This window comes from Corvus brachyrhynchos, unplaced genomic scaffold (assembly GCF_000691975.1).
Source record: "Corvus brachyrhynchos isolate BGI_N302 unplaced genomic scaffold, ASM69197v1 scaffold45, whole genome shotgun sequence".
In the NCBI taxonomy this organism is placed as follows: domain Eukaryota; kingdom Metazoa; phylum Chordata; class Aves; order Passeriformes; family Corvidae; genus Corvus; species Corvus brachyrhynchos.
Genome location: NW_008238361.1, coordinates 370,655 through 391,625, shown reverse-complemented (window position 1 = coordinate 391,625; position 20,971 = coordinate 370,655). Strand labels below are relative to the sequence as shown.

General features: G+C 41.7%; 1 protein-coding gene across 5 annotated transcripts in view; it reads right to left on the bottom strand.

Annotated features, from left to right (window-relative positions):
* Positions 1 to 5,061, bottom strand: part of CCDC148 (coiled-coil domain containing 148) — a 42,937-nt gene extending 37,876 nt beyond the window's left edge. For 4 of the 5 annotated variants that reach the window (XR_001862504.1, XM_017736080.1, XM_017736082.1 and 1 more), the window contains exons 1-2: positions 4,977 to 5,061; positions 2,167 to 2,288 (exon numbers count right to left, since the gene is read on the bottom strand). Coding sequence is in view for 3 of the 5 variants with exons in the window: in XM_017736080.1 (XP_017591569.1) it covers positions 2,167 to 2,288; positions 4,977 to 5,031 (177 nt within the window). In the remaining 2 variants the exon portion in view is untranslated. Of the gene's footprint in view, positions 1 to 2,166; positions 2,289 to 4,976 lie in introns of those variants that run through there. The other variant, XM_017736083.1, reaches the window with a different exon arrangement.
* Between the last annotated feature and the right edge of the window lie 15,910 nt (positions 5,062 to 20,971).

The window sequence follows — 20,971 nt, the reverse complement described above, 5'->3', positions numbered from 1 at the left end:
AGACTGCCTGAGAAGTGGTTTCTTCTCACCCTCCTGCCATTGTGACTGTCTCTGGCCTCTTGGTGCATACTGAGGACAAAGCTCCTTTCTAGTCTCTCTTTGTGCTGCCTTGCCATCAATTTCCTCCGGAACACCTGTCCGCATCCCAGAGGCTCCCACAACTCATGCACAGACCCTTTTTCCCCCTCCCCAGATCCCCCCTCCTGCAGATACATTGTTCTACAGCAAAATGGCAGTAAGACAAGAAAAATACATGGGAAAGTCTTGTCTTAGTTCATAAAAGGGAGAAATTAATCAAGATCTCACTCCACATCTAGTTCAGCAAAGAAATTACATTCTGAGTCAAAAATGCTGGGATTCCACTTGGCTCAGGTAGAAACAACCTGCAACTTACCTGCCCAGGGAAAAACTGCACACCACAACCCCTTCGTGTTCACATGCACAAGAGCACTGAGCCAACACACAGAGGCACACAAACACACAGAGACACACACACCCCCACAAACATGTCCCCAGCACGTTCCCATTCCTGCCCCAGCTGGCCTAGGAACACGAGTGGGAAAAGGTGTAGCAAGCATTGCTCTCTGCAGCACTCACAGACAAGGAAGGGCCTGAAAATTCTCCCATCACAGTCCCTCAGCCACCCACCAACAAAGCTAAAATCCTACTTGAGATATGAGAAACACATCTCAGATGAATCTGAGTTCAGTACCTCAGGCTGAAGTTCAGTACCTGGTTCCTAGTCAGTCACACAAGGAAGAACCCCGACTGGAATGTGGCTGGTCCTTTGTGCTTGGCACCAAACCTGCCTTAGGGCTGTTATTGGGGTAAGAAGCTGCAATAGGGGCTATGGAGAGATTATGTGCCTGGGAACGTGACACAAGGTGTTTACAGGAAGCCACATGTGGGACTGTACTAGAGCTTGAACACACGTGTTTCATGCTTTCAATCACCATGTTACAATACTTTTCAGTCAAAGATAATGTCTCACTTCTATTGCTTACATATTTTCACATTTAAAAAGTTACTTATAGTTTCCTCTTGATTACCATTAGGTGCTTGAAATCAGACTTAAGCAAACAGAATACTGTATTTAAAGCAATCTGAGTTACATCTTCAAACCAATTCTTAAACTGAGACAAAAGTCTAAGTACATTTGTATGTAAAGTTTAATATGCTCTTGAAATTATTTTATAGCAACAGCAATGCCATTTATGTATAACTGCTGCAATATTACCTATTTTTCCTATTGTGCTGTCTTTTTATTTCTTAAGCAGCCAACAACTGATTTACCATTTGTTTCTTTGGTTCTGCCTCAAAGGAAGAGTAACTCAGCTCTTCAAAATCTGAATGGCTTGAATCAGCAAGAAAAAGTAGTAGGTGGAATACATGCTAGTCTCTCTGGAGCTTTCACCAGATATATTTTACTACCTACTCAGTTGGAAAACACTTGAGAAGGTGAAAAAACGAAAGAAAGATGAAAAAATAAAGCTTGAATGAATTCAGTAGAATTTGGTATTGCCAACCCATGAAGCAATATCTGCCAGAATTTTTGATATATGATCCCTACATGCACTAAAGGAAGCAATACCATAAAGTATGTATTTTTTTCTCTCATTCACTAGTCACCCTTCTCTAGTATTAAATAAGGCTGCTGGTGTCTTTACCCCTTGAGATGTTCTGCACCAATTAACAGCTGTCTGCTCTACATGTACATTTTATGGCTACTAAACATTTTTAATCTTCTTTTTAAGATCTACCTTGGCTTTTGGAAATCCTCACTTCCTACCTTTTTGTTTAGCATTTTTTCCTGGATCAGCCTCCCCTTCCCAATTAATCCCACAAATTCTTCATTGCCTCCAGGATTATGTAATAAGTTTGGGTGAATTTCCTCAAAGAAGTAAAATACAAATTTTTCCCGCCTTTCGAGGAAGTAGAATCCACACATATTTTGTATCCCTGATTCAAAGAAAGTCCACACATTGACATGAACACATCCAAATCACAGTGTAGCTATGATGAACTTTCATATTTGACCCCCTCTGGCTGAACATTGTTACAGCAATTTGTGATCCCTATTCGTTCTCAGATTCCTTGGGGCAGGGACAAGAAATATGACACTGAATTTCAAAAGCATTCACATTACAAATAAAACAAAAATCATACCTTTAACTGAGTTTTTGCAGAGGCCATTTTTGCCTCTGCAGCAAGTTCATACAGATGTTTGTAGTCAACAGGTTTGTACTTCCGGCTGCAAAGAGCATTTCTTGCAGGAATCACCAAATTGTCTAGTTATCATATAAAACACATAAGGTCATTTCAAATTCTTGAGAAATAAATTAAGTGCAAGTCATAAAATGAAAGCATGATAGATAGAAATCAGAACCAATGTTTTAAACACTAGAAGTTTTCATAATGCTGTTGTTACTTGGTGAATGAGAATTTGAAACAAATATAAACTTGTAGAAATTATATAATAAACACTAACCAGTTGTCTGATTACAAAAAGTTAATTTGAAAAGTATAGTTTACTTGTGAATTTAGTTATTAATTATTTTTAAACTGCATTTACTGGCATTGTAATAACTTCTAATACAGAAATACCTAAGTTTCAATAAATGCATTCTTCTTGCACTGATTGGAAAACTGCCTCAACGTTTATTGTAACCTATGGATTGAGCAACAGGAGTAGTTTTTTTCTAAAAGGTATAAAAACTACCAATCCCATGCAAGTGGAATGAGTTGCAGTTCCATTTCCCACTGAGTCTCCAGCCAAGGAGACCAGCAGTCACATCAGAACAAATCCAAAAAATCAAGAGTTAAAATCCTGTCTGAACAGGATTTGTCACCTGAACCTGAGCGAAGCCCACTGGAGGTAATCCCAGGTACAGAGGAGCCCAATCCTCATGGAGACCTTGCCCTGGCTCCCATCGGAGCAGAGGAGGCTCCTACCCCTCACCCCCGCAGCGGCACAGGCCAGCCCCATGCAGTGAGGACATGCCTCCTTCCTTCCCTCCCCCTCAGTCCTGCCTTCCTCACCCTCACCTGCTCCACACACTAGTTACTCCACCAAGTCAGCATTATGCTAACCGGGCTATTCGTTTGATCTTGTATTATAACCTTTTTTTATTCTCTATATACCTTACACAAGAAGTGTTCAGTAGCTTGAGCTACTAATTTCTTCCATTTTATCCCTCCTGTGAGCTTAGCACAAATAATTTCCTTTTCCCCAGATTTTAGATCTTTAGGCAGCTTTTTGTTAAGCCCCCCTTGTGGGCTGTTATTCCCATCCATCCAAATTTAAAGTTCTCATCCCTAAGTCAGCAAGACTCTATGTGAAGTTTTTTTCCTTCTTCCTGAGACTGCTTACAACACTGTCCAGCAGAGAACATGGAACATCATTCTGTGTTCAAAGAGGTAAAACTTTCAGAGTGAATTGTTCTGAAAAGCCCCTCACTCCATTTCTCCTCTTAAGCCCATTGCTGCTGCACTACAGCTCCCAGAGCCTTACTGATCTGCTAGGAGTTATGTCAGGCACTAACATCCCTGTCACACAAGCAACAATAGGGTCTATCTGTCTGAGATTAACTCCAAAATCAGGAGTGTGCATGCAGGATGCAAACCTTGTCTTTAAAAGGCAATGTATTTGCTGTGCCTTGTATTTTACAAGGGAAATAAATGATATATATATATGTACACAAAAATATATGCACATATGAACAAAAATATAAAATACCAAACTTGCAAATTCTAAAATGTCTTTTCACAAATTTCTGTAAGATGTATTTTCTAAAACCTGAGGTACACTTACAATTGCAAAGGAACTACCTGAACTTTTGCCCTAGCACTGTGAAGCCCTCATGCACAGATACTCAGTCACTTTGCATAAGCTAGGAGGCTTCCAGGGATAAGGAATGGGCATTTCCTCACAACCTCTGCTTTAGTTTTCTTTAGTAGTGAAATTGGCCATTATGTTTCTGTATACCCTATTAAGCCCCGTGGCTGGAAGTGCTGTGTCTGACATGTGGTTTTGCAGAGGAGTAAAAGGTAAAATAAATCCTGCAGAGCCATTCCATGATGCTCCTTCAAGCCTCCCCCCAGGATTTTCATTTGCTACATGCCTACACAAAGCTTGACAATGCAGCTCCAGACGATGCCTCGATGGGGAAGGGTTTTTCCAAGTCCCCCTGCCGGGCAGTCCCCTGGGACAGCCAGAGACTGGGTACTGAATGGATGGGAGTAGCCCTGTGGAGAGCAACTTGGGAATCCTGCGAGCAAAAAATTGGGCATGAACTGGCAAGTTGCCTCTGCAGCCCAGAAAGCCAATCTGGGCCTGGCCTGCATGAGAGGCAGCGTGGGCAGGTGCCAAGGGAGGTGGTTCTGCCCCTCTGCACCTGGACCTACAGAGAACAACACCCAGCTCCCAGGTCCCTGGCACAGGAGGACAGAAACCTGGCCCAGAGGAGGCCATGGAAATGGTCAGAGGGCTGAAACATTTCTCCTGTGAAGACAGGCTGAGAGAGGTGGGGATGTTTGGCTAGAGGAGACTCCAGGGAGACTGCAGCCTCTCAACATATAAAGGGGGCTTATAGAGAAAAAGAAAGGCTCTTTACCATGATCTGTAAGTAACAGCATGGAGGGGGAACAGTTTTAACCTAAAGGGAAGGTGGATACAGACAGGAACTAAAGAAGGGATTTTCCCTGTGAGGGTGGGCAGGCCCTGGCACAGGTTGCCCAGAGAAGCTGTGGCTGCACCATCTCTGGAAGTGCCCAAGGCCAGGTTGGACAGGGCTTGGAGCACCCTGGGACAGCGGAAGGTGCCCCTGCCCATGGCAGGGGTAGAACTGGATGGGCTTTAAGGTCCCTTCCAACTCAAACCATAACCAGAGTGCTATAGCAGCTCCTATATGAGGCTATTAGTTGCAGAGTGTTTCATAAACAGTCGATAAAACAATTAAACATGATAGCATACATACCTCCACCACTAATCCTATGACCTGAAAAGAGTGCTCCATGGTCCAGTTCACCCATTTTTATTTTTTATGTGGTTTTTTATACCTGTTGAGAAACAAACAGATGTTTTGAGAATACCAACATTGTGGATGCAACCTGAAAACACTTTTTAAAATATCTATCGTTTTCTGAGGAGAGGTACATGTCACTAAAAATGTAATTAGACAGAAATTCCTCAAGTTCACCTTTCATTTTAAGAGAGACTTCATGTGCCTCATATCATTTAGCAGCCAAGAAAACAAAATATTATTTGCTTGATGAATCTATAAGGCTGTGACATAGCTCATCTATTCTTTGCTTTGTGCCTTTCAAAATATGAGTCCCTCGATCCAAATGTAAGATCAGGTTTTGAGGCGTTCTTTGCTTTATAGAAATTAAGCCTGAAAAGATCACTCTTTTTCTATATTTCAAGACTGTCTAGGTTCCTTTAAACACCTCTGTAGTAACACCTGTGAAACCAGATCAGTTGTTCCAGCAGCAGTGGCTCAACTCTTGGTGAGCAGTGTGTATCAAGTACCCACATCATCATGGGACAAACGGGATGTTTCAGATGCAGTAAGTTACACAACACAGTAAAAAAACATCTTTTATGTCTCAAACCCCTTACTCTCACCATAATTAAACACGCATTGGTGTCACCCCAGGTCTTGCATAGAAATAAAAGCAATAGATCCACCTGAGGTGTTTCAGCTGAACTGAATCAACAGCTGAGTCACACCAGGGAAAAGTCATGTCCAACAGGGCTCCCCATGAACCCTGTCCCTCAAACCCAGCCATAACGTGCCACAATTCCATACACACAGAATTCCATCTCTTTGTCACATCTTTGACATATATACGGTCCCACAGCAGGCAGCAACACAGCAAATAGTAGAGGCAAAATTTGTTCATTTGTGGAGTTATTTCCTCACTGTTCTAGTGAGATGAACTAGTTTATCCCTACAAATTCCAAGGATAGCACAATGCAACAGGAAGGTGGGAAGGAAGAGCAGCAGAAGAAATGTAAAGGGAACTACTCTGACAGAGAGCTATTCACGTCAGTCAAATAAAAAGGTGAGACTGCAACCAAAGACAGTTTACAGTGTACTTTTCTGTGAGCTACATTTGATGTTCTGCATCACAGAATCATCAAAAGCAACTACAGTGTAAAAGTCCAGCTTAGATGGACAAGAGTTCAAGGAATGAGCTTCCAGTATTACTGCAAACACGAGGCAAGCGCAGTTGAAATGACAGCCACATCCACACACACACACTGCTCCTGGGGTCAGCCAGGCAGATGAATCCTGTCCATAGGAACTATGCAAGTGACAAGGTAAAGACAACTCATGACCACCAGGCTTTGTACAGAGAATCCCCCATGACCAAATCTAGTACAAAACAGGGGAGTGCTCATTGCTGAAATGTGACATTGCTCAGTATTTCTTCATGCATATTCTCCAGTGTTATTAAGCAATGCTACAAGACTGTCCCTTGATAACACCTGTCTTCACCCAGTAGTGGCCATTTGTTAATAATAAAAGGATCTTTGCAAATCTGTCCTGAAAGTAATTGACAGTATCAATTGTTCAGAAGCTACATCAAATGTCATCATCTGATCACAAATATTGAAATTAAAGTTATATGAAAGTAAGAAAACAGGCAAGGAAGTCACTTCCCTTTTGAAATATCAACATGTGTTTTACAATCTAACGGTTACCTGCAAATAGATTCACAGTTCTGCCCCAAAATCGACACCTTCCTCAAAAGTTAAGGGAAAAAGAAAGGAAGGAAAATTCTAGCACATTCATACTGCTGATTCTGGTTTTTTTTCTGCTTGCAGCATTTACTTAGTTTCAATTTGTAACCATGCAACACTGCCAAATTCATCCAGATAAAGGAGGCAATTCTCCGTATCAGAAGCAACTTTGGCCCATTTGTTATGCTAATGTTTTATCTATACATCAATTTATCTACATGTAATTTCCTAACTGCATGTATACTTTGGTTGGAATAGATTTTGTAAAAAAATCAAATTAATTATATATGTAAAGCTTTAAGGCAGGGATTTACATAACAGTAAAGTATGGGATTCACCTTACTTATTTCTTCAAGATGCACAAAGACCATTTAAATATTGCTTCTTTTCCCCCTAAAGAAAAAATATAATTTTCTGCTACTTAGAAAGGTCAGGTACACACAGGCTTGCCTTTCTGTTTCTTGGAGAAGTCACTGGAAATATAACTGAAATAAGAAATGCTCAATCACCAACACACAAATCTTTAAGCTATAGGCTGAGCAACTTCAAGAGGCATGTAAAGGAAATACTTCTTATTCAGGTTGTTTACAAGCCTGTAAATTAGGTTTAATTCAGTATCCCTGGTGTTATAATTCCCTTAGATTACCAGCCTCCAAAATCCTCTTCCTGGGAAGAGGGGAAAGTAGGCACGTCATGAAACTCTGTAGTTATAAAAGACAACAGGGGGAATCATAAAAAAAGAAAGTGAAACCCTGCCAGCTGACATAATTTCCCATGGAATTCTATAACATTCAGGACTTTCTGGAAAGTCCAGTGCAATTATGTGACAACATCCCACTGAATTTATAGCCATTAATGTTGAACAGGAAAATTTACAGCCCTAACAATAAAAGCTCAAATCCTTTGCTGAATTTTACCCTTCCCTTGAAGAATTTAGAGAAAAGGGAAAGCATCACAAGCATCATATTAAAATTCCTTATTTTAAAGCCTTTTTGATTGTTCAGTCTTTGTAGATCTCTTTCTTGGAAAAATCATAAGTCCTCACAATCCATAGGCTCAGTCAGGAAGATGTGAATATTCAGCTCTGGCTTGATACTTCTGTCACCCTACTGATATTGTCAGTCCCATTAGAGCAAAGAGTAGCTGCACCAAGTCCCTTCTTATCCCCTCAGGTACAGCCTGGAGCTACATGGGAACAAGACAACAAGGGCAGCATCCTCACCAGGATCCTGAACAGCTATGGCCATTCCTCAGCAGAGCCACTCAAGCTCTACACATCAGCAGCACCATTTTTAAACAACAGCAAGTTCTCTTGAGGGTTTTGTGTACTACAGCTAATATTTACACAGCAATGTTGATTTTCGTTAGCAGAGGTATCGGCAGGGCTACCATGTTCTGAGACTCTGCAAACAGAAATAAATATATCTGCATTGCATTTGCAGCAGATTGTCTGCACATGCTTTATGGAATCACGTGGACTTTTGAGATTTGTACCAGCCCAGGGGCAGCCACTTCAACCAAGCTGCCGAAATTCCTCAAATTAAAAGCAGGAAAATATGTCTACCAAGGGAAACACGTGGGATAGTCCTAAATACAGAGTGGGCCATCAAAGTTGCTAGCCAAGTCAAAAAGAGAGACTTGCACCAGTGAAACTGGCTTGGCTTTGCCTCCTACCACTTGCAGTTTGGGGCACCCAACTTCCCCATGCTTGAGCTGCAGAGGGAATTCAGTGGTATTCTTAAGTACAGCGGTACAAGACAAAAAATTTGCCTCAAAAGATTTTTTTGCTCTTTTCACATGGTTAGTCTTCAGAAAGGGCATTCAGACCTCTGCCTTCAGTGTCCCCCATCCTCTCTCCTGAGCTCCGTGCCACAGCAGCAACACTTCCCAGCCCGGGCAGCGCTCACAGAGCTCAGAGCTCCCAGCACCACTCGGAGGAAATCCCTCTGATCTCAGGCTCCCTGGCCAGGCAGGAGAACCGTGATTCAGCAATTTCACAGAACGTAAAATCTATGGTTTTTTTCCTTTCTTGAAGGCAAAACCCAGGGAAAATTGGATGTAGTGGATTTTTTTTCTACTTCTTGCATTTCCACTCTAGTTCATGGGAAGTGATGCAAATATTTCGGGAGGTATCTTAGTTTTTAAGGAAAGTCAGTAGATTTTACCCAGCAGTGCTTCTAATCACCTTCATCCTTTGCTCTTGAGGAGACCACTGGATTTCTGTATTTTATAACCTTAAAAGAGTAATTTCAAATATATCAATGCTCTCATTAAATTCTGAAAGCTATTAGTATTTCTCTTGGTTGTGGAGTCAGTATTACAAGAGGAAAGGAAAGTTTAGCGTAAGGCTTAGTATATTTACATCATAAAGACACTTTACAAAGATAGAATTATTTGTAGGTTTAAACCCAAGAAATTGAATTGGCAGGTGGTTCATTCTGGGGGTGCTTGCTCAACCCCTACCCTGCAAGCCCCCTGTCAGCTTCAATTGAAGTCTTGCACTGAATGAATACTACAGCTTACAAACCAGACTTAACATTCCCCATGAAAATTATTAATTTTTAAAGGTTTGCAGCTGCTTAAACAGAGCTAATAAGTTACAGCTAATGATTTTTTTTTTCATATACATTCCATGTGTTCTGGAATCTAAAATACTTAAAGAGTAGAAATTTCAGTAAGAGTTGAGCATTAAACATCTTTGCCTTCACAGAGTACAACAAAATAACTTAAATTTGCATAGCTCCTTTATAAAGGAAGATTATTCAGTAAGTAGTACTCCTTAGAACAAGAGTAACTTTCCTTGCCCTAGTACTCATAGTTGCCTTGGGAATAGGCTTGTTTCTGTATGGCTTTTAGTTTACAACCATCCATAAAATGCAGCTTGAACTAAACACACTATCACACACTTGGTCAATCCATTTATTATTTGTGACTAGAAAGATTGAGAAAATATTCTAGAAGATTGAAATCTTAGCATTTAAAACACTCTTTGGAACACAGCCACAAGAAAATCTGAGTACCATTCACAAGACAGGAAAGGACCATCCCTTCCTTAAAGTATTGTACCTCAGTGGTTAGAGATGAAGAGGCAGGAAGGAGGAAAATTTGGGTTTCCAATACCCCTTCTGAAGGGTCTCCTAAGCACTGGAATCACAAGGATTCCCACATAGGGGATGTTGTCTTACCCATGCCAGTTAAGGGATAATCTACTCTGAAGGTTTTTGAATAATGCATACACCTCACATCCAAACACCCTAAACCAAAATGAGATTATGTCACAGGAGTTAAATCCAAACCACTTTATCCAATAACAAAAAACCAGATGGTCCACAGCAGCCGGGCCAGGTCACGCCTCAGCTGCTGATCCTGAGTGGGGCACATGGAGCTGTCTGTGCTTTGTGCCCTACAAGATCCCATCCTCCAGGAGGACACCTGGACAGCTGGCTGGCACATGTGGAGCTGGCCAGGCCACTGCTGGACACCAGCTCCAGCCCAGGCCAACAGGCAGCACAGGCTGAGCCCTTGCTCCCTCCACTCTGCTGTTGGCAAGGTGCTCCAAGGCCTGGGGGGAGGAAGCATGTGTGTGTCTCCAAATACAAGACAATGACGCTTAAACCCAGATTTTTTCTCAGGAACAAGAGGGACAGGCTGCAGCAGAGTTTCTGGGTACCTGAGAGCACTGAGTGCACAGGGAGTCCCTCCTGTCTCCATGGGCTCAGGAGCTGGAACGCACAGCGAAATCAGATCAGCTTCTCACAGCTGGGGAAGCATTTCCCTCCCACCTCCATGTGATAACCAGGGTGGCATTTCCAGTAAAGACACCACCACCGTCGAGTCCAGGCCTGGAGACTAAGCAGCAAGGGAAAGTCAAAAGAGCATTTTAGCTGGAGAACTGACAACTAGACAACTCAGCAGAGCTGGAGGAAGCTCTAAAAGAAGGAGGAAAAGAGCTGCATTAGGGAACTCTGCCAATCAGCATTACATGCTGCACAACTGCACAGGAGGATGCAAACTGCTTCTTTAAGTATCAGCAATACTTATCCAAGTTTGACAGAATGAGCAGTACCTTGCACAGATAAACCCAGACTTTCCCCAGTGTGATTTCCAGGCTGGCTTCTGGTTATTCTCCTGCCTTCCCCATCAGCTCACAGTACCTGTTCTAGTACCTGTTGATCATGGTCAAAAACAACAGCAAGGGATTTAAAAATAAATTAAAAGAAAACCAGATCAGGGTCAGAACCTTCAGCTGGATAAAGAGAAAGGGGGTACCACCTGACAGTTTCATCACTGCACCATACCTTTAGTAGGGTTAAGATTATTAGGTTAAATAAAACAAACCAGTGTGAAGAGACATTTCAAAATTATGAGTAATGTAAAAGCTAGATGAAACATCTGTCTTTAGAAAAATAACTACACAAGGAGTTGACAATCTGGTTTCTCACAAGCTTAAAAGAAATTCCAGTCCTCTGCTATAGACAGTCCGTCTTCCTCCTGCCTGCTTTTTTTGGTTTCTGACCATCTGAGCACTGCTTCTATTGATAAACTTGGGAAGGGAGTACTACAGTGACTGTCATCTACACCATATAATGAAGGCAAAAATAACATTGATGGAAAATTGGGAGTACTCAAAAGCTCTAAGAAGATTGGATCCATCACAGCCACTTCTTCCTATTAAAACCTTTTATTACTGCTCCCTGCGCAGCTGCCGCATCAGCGTCATTCTCCTGTATTACACATTTTGGGAACCATCATCCTAATCCGGGTCCATCTGGCCAGCTTTAAATTACAAGCTTCTAACACAAGAAACGCTGTCCTTTTTGAAAAATAACTATGGATACTAGTAAGATTAGCAGCAGCAGAGGTACCCCTCTGGGTAATTTATTTATTTGTCCATTTGGCAAATTGTTAATATCTTTTCTTTCTACTGACATGTTTCTGATTTAACGTCAGTATTTGAACAAATCTTCACACATATTGACCTTAGCTTTACCTCCTTCCAAAAGAAACCAAGAGAATACACCCCAGGAACAGAACTGACGCAAAAAAAACGATTACTGGCCATCTTCTGTAATTTTACGGCTACTGTATGTGATTAACCAAATCCTTATTCCCTTCTAGCCAACCCATTTCTCTCTTCCACAATGATGTCATACATTTGTATTTGATCTCAGCCTTTCACAGACGACATTTTCTGTTATCACAAATTCAATATTATGACCTCACTAAAACACTGAGAGTGAATGCTAAGATGGTTTTGGAAAAGGACAAGATCTATATAAACCTGCATTTTATCTTCAGTAACTAGCAAATGTACTAATCAAAATGATAAAAGCATTGCCAGTTAAATTTATTTCTGCTTTAATGCAGATATATCTAAAAACCTCTCCAACACTATAAAAGTCCATCTAAGCCTGAATTCCAATACTCTGCCTCAAAGCTTTTCTCAAATTTCATTGCAGGCTCTCGGCTGGGAGTCTTGATACATCTTAGAAAGAAAAAGTACAAAAGATCAACCAGCCACCAAGCAGAAGTCCCTGTACATAGAAATTTGTCCCCCAAGAATGCCAAGTCAGCTCTGCTTACAGCCAGCCACAGCTAAACCTTTTAGCAGCAGTAAAAAGCACAAGGTTTATCAATTCTCTTTTTCTGCTTCTTTGACAATTTAGTATTTCACTATTCAGTGAACTCTTTTAGGCAATAAAAACGTGATGTCTTAAAAGATTTCATCTCCAACCAAACTCTTCAGTGCATTCTTAATGTAAGCCCTTGCTGGTGCCTGAGGTATATGACCTATGTTTATTTGTACATATGGGAATAGCCAATATTGAGGCAGGATCCTCCGTCCTTTCATTTAAATAGAAATTAAACTCTCCAGTGTCAGTCAGCATTCCTGGAGGAAGCAAAGCCTGGTGCCTGCCACAGACTGCTCCTGGGGATGAGTCAGGTCCAGTCCAGGCCCAGTTCCACAAGCATAAGTGCCTCCAGTGAGTTTAACCAGTGATTTTAAAAGAGCCTAATTCCACTGTCTCACTTCAAGTTGTTTGCATACATAAATCTTTGCAGATTTGGGTCACCAGTGCCATTTTTTCCTCCCAGCTAAAGTGCTGCTCATCAACCAAGGGGCAGAAGGATTTCTGGCAGGGAGGCACAGTGCTTAATGACCCAGACATGCCTTTTGAAACAATTTCTTGTGCATGTTTTAAATCACTCACATTATTAAATGTAAAAATCAATAATATGAATCAAGTCTTCACAAAATACAACTTAATAGTATCACCAATGACAGTATAGCAGGGACTCTTCAGGTTTGTGCGAACAAAGGACACAGAATCCTGCGACAGCAGGTGTTGCAATCCTCTCAGTGGCTCACACAATGTACTACTGGGTGTACACCACTAGGAAATCAGGGCTGAACCATGGACTTACTGAAAGCTCGGAACACAGCATCAACAGGAACTTGGATTATACATAAGGACAGATGTTCCTAACAAATACGAGCTCAGAAAAAACTCCCAAATCCAGAAGTCCCTCATTCTCAGTGCTCTCTTTTGAATATCTGGCTATTTCTTGAATATTTTCTGGAAGGCTTTTTTTAAGATTTTAAAGTTTAATGGAAATGTTAATTGCTTAGCTACTGCGTGTTTTCATTTAAAGAAAAGGAATATTAACATGCAGTTGTTGAACCCTCTGATCCTAATTATTGTTAGGGAAAAGAGGCAAAGACTCACTCCCATTGTAGGGTGTGGAGTACAAACAACAAACAAATAATGAGCTTGATCCCTTAATAAGATCCTTTCTCTTCTAGTTGAACTAACTATCTGAAAATGGCACCCATCCAGAACGCGTTAATCTTGCAGCAGTCAATCCTTTCCCCAGGAAGAAAATACACAGTATAATATTTCTATCATTCGGTGTCAAAACAGTTGCTAGAAAAATCCCATTGTTTGATTGTAATTCAAATTTACATTCCCTTAAAGAAAGAATTACAGATCTCTTTGAAATAAAGTCAAGCCTCAGAAATGGTATGTTCCCAAAAGAGACATAGTCCTTTTTGTCTATGATAAGCTCATTACTTCCTCATTAAGTAAAACTTAATCCAAAGTAGGAAGATCAATTTGAGTAACACTTATAACAATCAGCCTCATGGACTGCTCTGTCACACTAAAGGGGCAGGGAATAGCTCATCTGCTTTCTTAGGATCTGTACATCACAAGAGAACTCTATTCCCCCTCCATTCTTTGAATATTCTTAGAAAATCCAAGAGAAAAAAACTTCAGGAACACTTAAAAAAACCATTGAAACAAGCAGATAAAAGAAAGGAAGTAAATGTTTTAGATGTTGGTAAGCTGACATAAAAAGGGTAGGAAATGAAGTCACCCACATCATCTTGGATCAAGTGAGTCAGGTGGCACTTTATGTTGTTTTGAACAAAACATGCACAATCCATTTTCAGTAACCAAATGCAGTGGCCTGCTGCAGTCAGCACACCTGGCGATTGCAAGGTTTAAATGAAAGGATGAAAAGAGAAAATGCTCTGATGCTTTGAATAGTTAATCATCATAGAGCACTTGGGGTTGGATCTTAAAGCCCACCCAGTGCCACCCCCTGCCATGGGCAGGGGACACCCTCCACTATCCCAGGTTGCTCCAAGCCCTGGCCAGCCTGGCCTTGGACACTGCCAGGGATGGGACAGCCACAACTCCTTTGGGCAATTCCTGGCATGGACAGAAGTCCAGCTTTGCTGAGCTAAAGGCAAAAATTCTGAGGCATCATTTACAGACTTCTGTAACACAAGAAATTTGCAGAATTTTTTTATATGTTGTTTTTATTAATGTTCTATCTAGATTTCTATTTATTACCTCCATGTACAACAAAAGCTAGAAAACTAAACAATATACTTGCATATATGAAAGATTAACTGGAAGATGTGAGGCTGAGTTATCCATTATAAGACCCTACAGTTTTCTCCATTACTTGAGAAATGACAAACATTTAATTAAATTGACCTGTGGCTGCCTGGCGCACAAAGCATACCAGCTATTGGCTAGGCTACGTGGAAAGGGTTGTTTGGAATGGTGCAGCGAGCAACTCAACTCTCTGCTACTCTGCACCCATCAGATAAAACACTTCAATCTAAAGAATTCATTTAGCACAACAGAAGCAAAGATGCTGTAACACAAAACTGCAGAGAATCAACATTCCCTGCAATGCAACAAAGTACCTGGGCTTCGCACTTCTTATCAAGAGGCAGGATTTGCACTGTACCACAGGAATTTCAAAGATAGATTCCACGTATAACAACACTGGGCCAATGGAATAAGGATACAATTTTACAGGCAGGGTTAGTCAAGATGCTAGACTTCAAAAGGAGCTGCAGCAGAACAGTGTGTTCTGCAAGAACACATGCACTAACCGTCAGATACTGAAATAGTCAATACTAAGTAGTAGCAGAAGTTCAGTGGAAAACAGTTAAAGAAGCTCAGAGCAGGCAGAAGTCTTTGAGTCACTTTCAAAGAAAAAGAAAACAACAAAAACCTACTGAAGACTGGACTTTAAGAAATCTATGCAACATATCTGGATTCTGGTTGTTAAATCACAGCCCCATTGCTCTTCAGCTAAACCAACCAATGTGATTTTGTTTCCAGTGCTGCAAAAGGCACAATGGGAGATACGCAGTTTGGGAGTCATGATAGCTTCGTTTTCTATATCTAGCTAGATCTCAGATTTTCTCAAAGCAGGAAGGAAAACAAGAGTTCAGTTCCTTGTTTCATGGAACTAAAAAGGTAATTTTCAGTTTTCCTCGCCTTTCGCACATGCTTCTGTCCTTACTGTTGCCTTCTGTGTAGCATTTTTCATGAAAGCATTTCCACCTACCCCATTTTCATGGTAGCTTTTTCACTGATGTTTTTTACTTAATAAACCCAAATCTGTATGGAAGGGTTCCCTGCCCTACTGCTGGAGCCTCTTCCTCACAGCTCTGCTGACAGGCCAGTTTCTGCAAGCATTTCCTAATGAACTGCAGGCCGAAGTCAGCTGGCTTAGTTTATGTTGTTGGCAGTACAGTTTAACAGTGCTTCAAGAACATACGACTCCGCCTGACTAAGTCCAATTTCTCCTTAAGCCAAGATACTTCTCCCTGTTTTAGCCTATGAGAAGCTGTGGCTGTCTGGAGTTGCAGCCATTTGCACACTTATGGTTATACTTCAGAACAATTCTGCCTCTCACCTGCCCAAGTGCCACAGGTCACTGCCCACCCTGAGCTGCAGGTGGGACACACAGCCAGGGCAAACAGCCACAGGGCAGAGAGGACCTGGAGGGAGCAGGACCTTGTGAGGTAGTGCTGGCACCAAAGACTCTGTGTCACTGTCCTTTAAGCCCACCCAGATGATTTTTGTCTGAGTAGCGTAGCGGGAGTCAGAGCAGAACGTTTGTCTGCAGCCTATGAGAGACAAGCCAGAGGGACAGATAATTCATGTGATTTAGGAACCACTGCAGCTTATTTTGTCAGGAGCATCAGTACCATTTTGTACAGCTTTTGTCAGTTCTGCTAAGCCAAATTCCCAGAGTTACGTGCAGGGAAGCATTTGGCACAACTTCACCTTAAATTATTGCATAATGTTGTCTGATATCCTACTACAAAAAGCAACTCATCTTTGTCTGGGGCCTCTCAGTTACAGCCATTAGAAATGTACAGTCTGTAAACATGAATCAAATAATGTTTTTGCACATACATTTTCTTTGTTCTCTCCTTATTCAAAAGGATCTCTAGATTTCAGTCTGACATTGTGTATCCCTGGTCTGGTAAGAAAGATTACAATCTGGTTAATTTCTCAACATTTTTTCCAGCCTCATACACGAACTAGTTAGAAGATGGATAATATTTTGTTCAGCTTGGGAACTGTAGCAGTTGGTAGAAACTGCAAAGGATTTTAGCAGGCCTTCCCCTGTCCTGGAGCAGATATAAGTACCTGCATTGTCCAGAGCTGGGATGGTGAGGGTTTTTTTATTTCTTTGTGGGCTTTGGGGGAGTTGTTGTGGGCTTTGGTTGTTTTTTTTTTTTTAAGGTTGTTTACACAACAATTACTTACAAGCTTAGGACCTGAAAAACCCACAGAACAGACCAACTGCTGATTACCTTGTCTTTACTGGACATCCCACTCGGCATTTCCTGCATCTTTTCCCCAAATTATCCACTTGGCTGTTGCCAGGTTGCCTGTTTATTTCCAGGTGCTGCAATATCCAAGAGCAACCCTGACTTACAGGTGCATACGTGTGATGAAACCTGATTTCACCATTGGTTGGCTTCAGCAGCACAGCTCACTTAAGGACATCCCTTTTCCTGCTACCCCAAACACAACACCATCACTCCACTCCTGGGGAAAAGGTTACTGAGCTTACACTACCAGTCAGCAAGTTGTTCTTCCTCAAACCTCCTCCATTTTGCTGAAACAGGTATCAGGGCTAAACACTTCCCATTCCTGCCAAAAGAGGAGGCCCCCCACTCCCGCTGTACATTGCTACTTGCACATTCCTTAGTGCAGGCATCACAGGCAGGAGCAGTGCGCTCGAGAAAATTGATCCAACTGGAAAAATAACAGCATATATGCTAGGGAGGTTTCTGGGGAAGCTGGATCAATTCTGTAATGCAGCTCCCTGCACAGTGGCAGGACCCTGTTGCTGGCACTGGGAAAGCTGGAAAGAGATATCATTATAGGGCAGCATTCTCCTTCCCATGGCAGCTGGGTTTGAGCCAGAGTACAGGGGCTCTGCAGTCAGAAGGCTGGTGGTCATGCTGAGCATTTTGCACGATCTATGATCAAATACTCCTACTTGATGCTTCAAAGCCATGCAAGAAAAAAAAAGAATGAAAGTGCAAACAATGGCAGAGCAGTAATTTTGAATGGCACTGTCTGAAAACAAAAGTTTCTATAAAAGCCCTCACTGAAAAAGCAAAATGTCAGCCCACCACTTTCCTCAGAAATACACAAGTTAGGTGCCTTACCTCCCCAGCTAAACAACAAAAAGCAGGAGAACATTTAGTGCTTTTTATACCAAATGAAATTACAGTTTCAAAACTACCCAAAATCAATTGTATTGTGATTGACTGAGTTGCTGTGACGTCAACACAATGGTTTGCAGTAACTTTTGAAATCAAATTGTAGCTTTTAATGAGAAGAAAAAGCCCCACACATCTAAGTAACTCCCCATGTGAGTACTAAACAGCTGCTCATGTGTTGTGTTAGCCTGCCATGAGCATCACTTTCTTCCCCAGGTATTTTTTTCCCAAACCTTCATAATTTCAGTATCTGGAAGAGATTACAGTTAAAGCAGGTAGCATTAAATAGCTTCCAGAAAAAATCAAGCCACAGCTCCCATGCCCCCAAAATAACCCCCCAAAACCAAACCAACCAAATTCACAAAACCAAAACAAAACAAAAAGGAAAAAAGAACAAAAACCAAGAAACAAAGCAACACTGGTTTTGTGGCTGATATTTATCACTAAAATTAAAAGATAGGCGTGTCAATGTTCTGCAAGGGTTGTGAACATCTGTGGAACACATATAAAAAGAAAGACTTGATTATGGATTAATTTCAGAATAGATTAAACAAAGCAAAAAAACCATATTAATGACTTGAAATGCTGAAGAAGCACAACAGCAGTAAAACAACTAGCAAATACCTGTTAACTACATTGCCATCTAAACCACTGGAAGATGAGCACAACCACTTTAAGAGGTCAGATTCAAGGCTCAAGAGAAACCAGTACGATTCCAAAGGAAAACATGAGACTAGGTTATTACGATTTGCAAGCATAGTGGAATCATGGCTTTCCAAACGACACTGAGAATGAAACAGACCATCTTACTTGCAAGTCACATCCAGAGGAAGGCGAAAAAAAAGAAACTGTACTTGCTTGTTGCTGATTCTAAAAATGATGTAAGAATTAAAATGTATATTTGACAAAGGCCACTATCAGCTAATGGAATAAGAAATCAAAGAATCACACTTCATGCAGCTCTTTGCATTGGAAAGTTAAAAAGGGGTGCCTTTCCATAGCCTGTGCTGTCCCTGTTGGACAGGATTGCTGCACTGGGACACACAACAGTCAATTAGATAATGTATTGGCTGCTCAGGGTGCCAAAACAAATAAACCAGCTATGAGGGTATGACTAATACCATATAGAATTAAATAGCTTTTCTTCACTGACAGTCATTCAACATATTTCCAAATCTGACAGGACTTCAAAATGTTCCTTTCAATTCTTTCTACTTCTATTGTGCCAAAACAAACCGGCTCAAGATCCCTTTCTCCTTCTCAACAGTATTTCTTACCCTTTCCTGTCTCACCCCAATGGGAAACTCTAAAACACAGCTAGACCGTGCAATGCATGGCTCTGCAGGGATGCAGGGCACTTAGAACAGCCTGTTCCTGATCATTCTGGCAGTTACAGTCATCCACCTGGAACCACCTAGCACCAGGAAGGCCTGGAGATGGCATTGTGCCACCTCCCGTGTCCTGCCCATAGCCTGTGCCTTCCATAGCCCCCACAATGACATTCAGGAATAGTTCCATTTACTGGGGGGCAAGTAAGCTTCCTCATTTCCCAAAAGCTATTACCAACAAAAGCCAAGCCAGCAAAACAACACCCAAATTACAGGTGAAAACCAGTTGAGACTGATTTGAAGCTAATTTAATTAAACCTTTGGTAGAAGCAACCTTGCAACTAACAAAGTTCACAGCTCTCACACATCCTGCACTTTCTCCCCCCTTTATTCTAGATCTAGTTACTTCACATTTTATCTTTCCTTTACTCCAGCTCTCCACTCTCATTTGACCCTTCCCCAACTTATTTTATTTCACACCTGTTACTCTTTATTTTACTAAGTTCCTACTGTTATTCCCCTCAGCTCCTGTTTCCCATTTCATAGACAGAGACCACTATTCTGGTTTGGTAATATTTTATATGTAGTTCACATGGTATGAATCGTGAGAATTTTCAGAGCAGTAAGGACTCAATACTCCTGTTTATAGCTGCCAAGCATTTTCCATGTGGATATCCTCATAATATAGGAGTTCCTACTGTGTTATTCAATATAAAAATAATTATACAAATAGCAACAAGTACCTCAGAGATTAAATATCTTACCAATAGCCTACACGGTTTCCATGTAGGAGATTACATTCCAAGTGGGAAATTCAGAAAAGGGACTATATATAGAGGTTAAAGGTGACTCTCCATGTTCAGCTACCTCCTACTTGTTACCTGCAGTTCCTTCCTAAGCAAAGGATAATGAAGGACATAGTTCTAGCTGCAGCACTTGCACAAATTAAACCACATCACAAGTTCATGTGTCCTGATGCCTAAAATAAAACCATGATCCACCCCGTCAAACACTAAACCGAAAAACTGACCTGGATGGAAAAAAGACACAAGTTAAAATGTGGATACTTTTATCATGTTCCTTTACAGCAGGCTTTCTACACCATCTGCATCAATACAACAGGGGAAGTGTTGCAGTGGGGATAAAAGATACCTTCCACAGGGAAGGGGGGGAATAAAAAAACCTCTTGGGACAGCAAGAGCTGCTGATTCAAGTGGCCCTTTGGTTTTGGCTCCTTTTAGCCATTTACAGTGTCATCACTGTACTAGTCAGCGAAGTGGAGAGTGTCTATCACTATCGCACCTGCACGGTGGAAGGAGAGAAATAAGTAAATGGAAAACCAGTCACACCTGGGATACACCGGGGCAGTCTGTTCGGGAGGCTGGAAGGAGAGGAATGGCACCACTCAGCCCCCCAAGACACACTGGGATGGCGAGTTCAGGACAGGCATGCGATGCAAAAAGTTGATCAAGCATTTAATACACCCAAAGCCTGTTATTGAAATGTTTTACAGCGGTTTTAGGGATACTAGCTTTTCTTTTTTACATCTATAATTCTTACACTCCATCAAGAGAGTTCGGCTGCTACTGGAAGCTTAAAATGGTGGGAAGTTAAAACGCTAAGGAAAGCGTTTTCCCATCTTTCCCAAACGCCTGGACTTGGTCCGTCGTGTCTGAGCAGCGCCGCGGGCTGTGCGTTCTGCCGGCACGGCGGCTCACAGGCGCCCGGGACGCGCCAGGTCGGGCGGGACCTCGGGGGCCCAGCCGGTGCAAGCTCCCTGCCCAGGCAGGCTCAGCCCGGAGCACGCGGCACAGGGTCGTGGGCAGACGGGTCCGGCTC